This window comes from Molossus molossus, unplaced genomic scaffold (assembly GCF_014108415.1).
Source record: "Molossus molossus isolate mMolMol1 unplaced genomic scaffold, mMolMol1.p scaffold_m16_p_14, whole genome shotgun sequence".
In the NCBI taxonomy this organism is placed as follows: Eukaryota; Metazoa; Chordata; class Mammalia; order Chiroptera; family Molossidae; genus Molossus; species Molossus molossus.
The window spans coordinates 46,677,555-46,685,277 of NW_023425349.1; the positions used below are offsets into that span (position 1 = coordinate 46,677,555).

The 7,723-nt window shown below is 42.6% G+C and overlaps 1 protein-coding gene across 2 annotated transcripts in view; it reads right to left on the minus strand.

The window, feature by feature from the left end:
• The window catches only part of OSTF1 (osteoclast stimulating factor 1), a 54,783-nt gene extending 47,064 nt beyond the window's left edge, over positions 1 to 7,719 (minus strand). For both annotated transcript variants that reach the window (XM_036260941.1, XM_036260940.1), the window contains exon 1: positions 7,483 to 7,719. In XM_036260941.1, coding sequence (XP_036116834.1) covers positions 7,483 to 7,516 — 34 coding nt within the window. In that variant the 5' untranslated portion in view covers positions 7,517 to 7,719. The remainder of the gene's footprint in view (positions 1 to 7,482) is intronic.
• Positions 7,720 to 7,723: the final 4 nt, after the last annotated feature.

The window sequence follows — 7,723 nt, forward strand, 5'->3', positions numbered from 1 at the left end:
AGGCCCCCAAAGCAGAAAACCTTGTAAACCGGGGTAGGCAACATTTTAGGCAGAGTCATTTGGAATCTGGTTTTCAAACAAGGAAACATGAGACTCTGTGGACACTTCTAAATCTGGAATCTGAGATACCAGCCAACTGTGCCAACAGGCTAGAGGGGCTTCTCTCAGCCTAGTGGTCTTCATAAATGCCCAGAGAGACTGAAATTGGTGGTCCTTCCTCCAAGTATAGATTGGGTCAGAAGGTGCATAGAAGACACAGCCACCCCAGAACACTCTCCAGTGGAAGTCATTTCTTTGTCTCAATAAGCTGATTCTAGTCTTTTCTCCTAAATGAGGAAGGGAATCCTGAAATAGAACCCATGAGTTTTTCAGAACCCAGCAAAATCCCTGGCCAGGCTGCCAGAAAGACTCCCTAGAGCTGCCTTCAGGCCTTCCTCCTGAAGGGCCTAAGGTAGCCCCTGTAGTTGGATAGACTGAGTTAGTCCCTAGGGTCTTCCTTAATTCGAATTTAAATTGCCTTCAGGCTCCCTGGAAATGGGAGCACTAAACTAGGAAAGAGCCACACTGAGTGTATTCTTTGGTCCCATGAATATAAAACCAAAGTAACTTATTAACTTCTACGGGATGTGAATGAGCTTTAAAATCCCACACTAATCAAAATGCACAAATACAAAACTCTCCCAAACTCTTACCCCAAGAGTACGTTGAAGAATTTGCCTTGTGACTTTCTAAAAATTCTACAGATGCCCAAACGTCAAGTGGGAAATGACTGGCGAGAATGGATAAAAAGGACGTGGCCACAGCAGTCCCACCAGTGACTTGTTTAAACGATTAAAATCTGTGACCCTTTTTAACCCATGGCTGCAAACTATACACCCACAGCTATTGTTAACACTCTGACAAACAGATATGCAGATATGTAGAGGGCTGATATGCAGACATTTAAATTCTGATTCCTGTGTGGAACAAATTCCTGTTTTCCACGGACTGCTGTACCAGACGAATGACTTCTTTCATCTGGAACAAATCTCTCCGGTTCACAGTTCCACGTGTGCACAGAGAAAGAAGCTCGGCCCCCGTGCAGTCAGGCGAACGTGGATAGGAAGACCTTTCAAGCTATTTCATTTCTGCCCTCGTCAAACAACTTTCCCCCTTTTTTGCCTACCAAGCTCTTACTCAGCACTCGAGACCCTGCTTAAATTCCCCTTCTTTTCTGACAAGTTCTCAGCTTCCTCAAGCTCCTTATCTTGTACTTCCCAGCTCTCGGATCACACCCTGATAATATCTCCTATGACATGCTGTGTACTTTTTCTGTTTAAGGCAAGTTCAAACATTTTTGGTAGGACGGTCAGTTGGTACAACCTCTTTGGACAGCATTTTGGAAATGTCTATGAAAATGACAAGGCATGTGCCTTTGAACAATACACCAATGCCACTGTCAGGACTTTGTCCCTGTAGATTTATTCACCATATAAGCAAGAAGTCTGTTATAACAAAAGAGTGGAAACCATCTAAATGTGCACTAATATAGGTCTGGTTAAATAAATACAATAGATTATCATTCATTTGTACAAAAGAACCAGGAATCTCTCTTTATACTGATATCTGAAAGTTTCCCCGAAAACTGCTTTAATTTATTTGCTAGAGAATCTTTTTCCCCCAGCTTTACTGAGGTACGATTGACAAATTTATAGATAATCTTAACAGCTCACATCAGCCCACTGAAAGGGTGTGTCTGTCTGTCTGTCTGTCTCTCTCTCTCCCTCTCCCTCTCGTATTTTGTTTTCCACTGGGCAGTATGCAAGGGAGGACAACTTTGGCAATGGTTTTCATTGGACATGAGGTATGAGGTAAAGGGGATCAAAATCTGCCACCCCAAAATCTGCCACTTCGGCTTTGGCATAAGGATTATTTTGAGCTGAAGGCAGTCGAGGAAAAGCAGACACAGGAAGACCTCTGTCCACTCTCTAGCTGCCGAAAAGCAGGGCATAAATTCCACTTGTGAAGGTACCCCTCCCAACATGTCCCCATACAAGCAAGAGGAAAACAACCCTTATCACTGGAGATGGCAATGGCAACTAGATGAGTCTGTATAAACAAACCTTACTAAAATACCCTTATCTTCCATTAGATCCCCATACATTTACCTTCCCACAATGTACTCCCCCTAGAAGCCCAACCCTCCTGTTCTTTGCCTAGTCACTTCTCCACACTTTATTGCCCTTTGTTAAAATGACGTATAAGTCTCCAAATCTAACCACGTCTTTGGGTTTTCACTTCTTTTCTGTATATTCCCCTGTATATATAAAATTAAAAACATCAATTAAATGTGTATGCCCTTTTCTCCTGATAATCTGGGGGGAGGGGGTTGTTGTTTTCTTTTGTTGGTTGGTTTGTTTGTTGTTGTTTTATTTTGTCAGTTTAATTCACAGGACCCAGACATAGAACCTAAGAGGGTAGAGGAAAAGATTTTTTTTCTCCCTAACAAAGGCATGTCAGAAAAGCTTGTCACTAGTCCCATGGAAGTCAAGCACAAATATTAACACAAAAGGGAGGGGACCCCACTATTTTCAGTAGTAGTATGGATAAAACTGAACTCCCTGGCTGGTTTGGCTCAGCGGTTAGAACATCGACCCATGAACCAAAGAGTCGCAAGTTCAATTCTGGTCAAAGGCACAAACCTCAGTTGTGGTTTGGTCTGGGCCCTGGTCAGTGTCATGCGAGAGGCAACCAACCAAGTAGATGTGTCTCTCTCACATTGACATGTCTTTCTCTCTCCCTCCCTCCCTTCCTCCCACTCTATCTGATAATCTGTAGAAAAATATCCTTGGGTGAGGATTTAAAAAAAAGAAGTACTACGGATGGACAGTGCCTCCAGCCTTTGCTACTTTATATTGAAGCTGCAAGATGTACCCAACCACAGTCTCCCTCACCTTCCAGACAAAGACTTTATTATGTATCAAGACTTTTTTGTATCTGTCATGCACAAAAAGTTTAGTTGTTATGCAGTTACAAAGAAATAAAAGATTATTCTACTCTCAAAAAAGTATCTAGTAGTCTATGCCCAGCCGGTGTGGCTCAGTAGTTGAGCGTCAACCCATGCACCAAGAGGTCGCTGGTTCCATTCCTGGTCAGGGCACATGCCCAGGTTGTGGGCCAAATCCCCAGTTGGGGGACATGCAGGAAGCAGCCAATCGATGTTCCCTCTCATCAATGTTTCTTTCTCTCTCTCCCTCCCCTTTCCTCTCTCTCTAAAGTCAATAAAGAAAAGAAAAAAAAAAAGAAGTATCTAGTAGTCTAGTTATACAAAGCAAATACAAAAAATACAACTGCCTAAGTTAATAAAGGTGGCTGCCCAACAAAAGCTCGTCCAGCCCAACAGAGTCCTCACAGGTTTCTCTGCGCAAAATGCAGACTCCAGTTAAGGCCTGTGTTCCTTTCCTAGGTCAAACCAACCACTTCCTAGCTTTGAGACCTCAAGTAGTTTTCTTAACCTCACTAAGTCCTACTTCATCCATAAAATGTGGATAGGTCTACCTTTCAGGGAAGTTAAAATAATCTAATGACATAGAGCATTTAAAGTTCTTGGCACAGTTCCTAACACTTAGGACCAAATAAATGTTAACTATTACTATCATCATCATCCTGTAATTTTCAAGATGTTTCTCAAACTTTATAATGGTGCACCTCTGACTAATTCATTTATTAAAAGGGAAAAAAATTACACAAATGTTCAGATGGTTCTGGATCAAGACCTTTTTCCTCTCAGTGATGTTATATAAGCAGCGTATGGGTGACATCTTTGAAGTTTGTTTTTTACTGTGTATACAAAAGAACCCAAAACATTGACATTTACTTCTTCAAAGTCCTACAAATTTATTTTCACAATATGTGAAATATTTATGCTGTTTTACTTCCACCATCAAAATCAATAAGCCATTTAAAAGAATTGATCAAGGTCAGACTTCAAGCTTCTAACTACAGTGGAAAGTCATCAAATCTGCTTCGAATGCAATGATTCTGGTCCATATCTCATTCATTATCCTTTGGCCCATTTTACCTGAAGTCACAGAATAAAGTCTTTTTCAGAAAAAGTATTTGTGAGGCCCTGGCCAGTTTGGCTCAGCGAGTAGAGCATAGGCCCTCGGACCAAAGAGTGGTGGGTTCGATTCCAGTCAAGGGCAGGTACCTTGGTTGAGGTTCAGTTCCCAGCCCTGGTCGGGGTCACGCAGGAGGCAACCAGTCGATGTGTGTCTCTCTTTCTCTCTCTCCTTTCCACTCTATCTGAAGAAGATGAATGAAAAAATATCCTCGGGTGGGGAAAAAAAGGTATTTGTGAGAACATGAGCTGTTTCTACACTCGGACAAGCCAGACAGGTTCGCCCTAATTTAACTGCAAGTCTTCGGAGGGTGGCTAAAAGGGACAGAAGTGCCATATGTGTGTAAAACAGACAGGCTGGGCTGGGTCAGTGGAAGGAAAGGAGGGTCCCATAAAACTGTGACACATTTTAGCAGATGGAGTACCATGGTGACACACCTAACAATTAGAAGAGAGAGTTTTGATAACAGATCTGGAGTAGACAAAAGTGACCCTATAGGAAAACAATAACAAAGTAAACAAGGAAAGCTGAAAATGTGACAGAACTGCTTTTTCAAGTGGAGCGTAGGTGATACTAGAGACAATGGGAAAAATATGCCAACCAACAGCAAGGCACTTAAAACAGAAACTAAGACTGTTCTGGGGATAATTGTTTGTATTTCTCTTTCCGATGAAATGGATTTGAAGAAGAAGAAAAAAAAAACTGAGAAAAAACAGTGGTTATCACCAGATGATAAGTAGGGTTGACTTTAATGTTTTTATCTATATGTTTATTATTTTTCTGTACTGTATTTTCTAATTTTTCTATAACAGATATATTACTTTTATTTTTAAGTACAATCATTTTTAAACAAAATGGACAAGAACAGCCATTCACATTGTAAATATGGGTCAATCTAAAATTAATCTGTAGCCCTGGCCGGTTTGGCTCAGCGGTTAGAGCGTCAGCCTGCGGTCCTGAGAGACCAGGGTTCAGTTCCCGCTAAGGGCATGTACCTCGGTTGCAGTTTGTCCCCGGCTCTGGTCAGTCGTGCGGGTGGCAGCCACTCGATGTGTTTCTTTCACATCGATGTTTCTCTCTCTCTCTCTCTCTGTTCCTCTCTCTCCCTCCCACTCTACATGAACAAAAAATGGAAAAATGTCCTCGGGTGAGGATAAAAAAAAAAAAAAATGTAAAATTAATCTGTATATACATAAATCTCCCCCATTAGACTTAAGACTCTCATGAATGAGAACCTATTTCATTATTCCTTGGAATCTCAGTGTCTAGCACAGGGCCTAAAATATAAGCTCCATGTATTAAGAAGTGTTTTTGGCAAATGAATTTTGATTATAGCCAAAATCCCAAACAAGGTGACCCTGGTATAACCTCAGGAAGGAAATTAAGGAAATGCAAAAAAAAAAATTTAGTAGCAGGGTTTTCCCACAAGCAGCTGACCAAGTAGCTTCATTTTCAAAAAGGTCCCTTTTTGGGGTATTGGCAATCACCCCAATAGATACATTAGCCCACATTATAGCTTAATGTTCCTTGCTACTTAAATCTTCCAATAAGTCCTTTGTCCTCTCTCGCCCAGCTGCCCTTCTTTTAGCACTGCCTATGAATTGAGCCATGCTATTCTGCCCCGGACCTTGCTTTGCAGGAAGCTATATAGACCCGATTTGTATGGTGACCTTATTTGAGTTTGGATGTCATTCATAAATGAGTGCGGAGTCTAAGCTCTCTCTAAACAGCAGTCATTTTCAACCATTTGCATTCTGGTCTACTGAAGAGGAGAAAGTAGTGGTGCTAGACAACAAAAATGGTTCCTGGGAGTTTATTCCCAACTGCTAACACTATGGTCCTTAAACCACACCCATGTGTGCATAAATATTCATGTGCGCACTCATGCACACACACATACACATCACTGTCCCTCCAGCTGGAGGAAAGACATCACTTAAATGTCTAGAGAGCTCCTCAGGACAATCTTTTAGTACAGTACTTTATTTGGTTATCAAAGAACAACTCTGCTTTGCTGGATACTTGAGGTCCTGATTTACATCTGAGTTTAGAAAGCTGCTACCTCCCACATATTCACTTAAAATGCAAATTCCCATCTACAGAAGCACAGAGCCAAATTTTAGCCAATCCCCATCTTTGCTCACAGGACAGCCAAAGTCCCCGAAACTTTTTCCACACCCAGCCTACCAAAATTTAAGTCCTCAGTGAATCACTATTCCATATATGTATGTACATAATTTTCAAATAAAATGACTTGAAACTAAGTGTATGAGAGCAAAAAAAAGAAAACCGAATAACATGTAAGATATAGTGCTTGACTAAAGTTTAGAAAAGCCAAGAAAAAAATTAATCGCTGAAACTCTAAGCCTTGCAACCAAGGTTACTTTGAAATATAAGGTAAGGAGGTAAATTTCAGCCTGTGATGTACTAAAGTTACAGGAGATTGGCAGGAAAAAAAACCTGAGTATGTCAGAGTTATTTTCCGTTTCCTACGTTTCCTGTAATCACCTACCAAATGAATGCAAGAAAGAGTTTGTTAAATGGTATTGAGCTGAAATACATCAGTCCATTTTAAATTATTTTTTCTACCTACTCCAGAAAATATTCTAAGAATAGAATAAAAAACCAACCAGGACTATCGGCCAAGAAAACGGCTGTGAAGAATTTAGTAATCTCGCATTCTCCGGTTTAGAAGGCCAAATTCACTGGCGAGCGGAGGCACAGGATTTGTACTGCACGATTAAGTGACACTTCCGAATAGTAACAGCCGAGACTAATCTGCCGCAACCTAGATTGTTCTCGCCATGAACCGAGTACAAAGTTTTCTAAATGTTTTTCCCAAGATCCCGAGGTCAATTTCAAACGCTGTTCCTCTCAAAAGTCCGGGAGGAGACTTGCTCACCCACCCCACCCTGCAAGCCGCGCACTTCCCGTTCGCTCTGGCCGGTCAAGGACTCTAACTTGACAGTGACACACACTTGGGGTGGGGGGGCTAAGAGAAAGGAAGTGTCTACAAGACCATTTCAAGACATTTATTTAAGATCTTTTTTCTAAGGGAGATCAGTGGCCCTGTCTACCAGGAAAGCTTCAATGGGACGTAGCCATCACACCCGCTTGAAAGTCGCAGAGAATGTCAGTGTTGCAAAACCGAGGGCGACTCCTCTTTGAAAATAAACTTTTAAAAAATCCTCGAAATCCTCTTGCTATCCAAAACGATCCCTCCTCTTTAGCGAACGCAACAAAGCTAACAGCTCCCATCCCGGTGGGTCGCGTCTCCAGAACGAGGCTGGGGGCCGGGTACGTGTCTTTTCTGCCCTGCCAAGTGGCAGAGTCAGCGCAGGGCACCAAGACGGTCAGGGGACCAAGCGAACACCTCCCTTACCTGGTTTGACCGGTTTGGGTGGCGGCTTCGACATCTCGCTTCCTGGAGCAGCTGATCCTAAAGACCACGCAGGAAAAGCCAACTGAACGCCGAGCCAGCCGGCACACCCGGCGCCCCAGAGTTTCTTTTTGTCTGCCTTGCAGTGCAGCGCCTTCAAGGACCTGCGCCCACCCTTGGCTGCGGGAGCAGCGGACGCAAGCAGAGCGGCTCAGCGCAGTCCCCGCCCCGCCTCGCGGCCGCC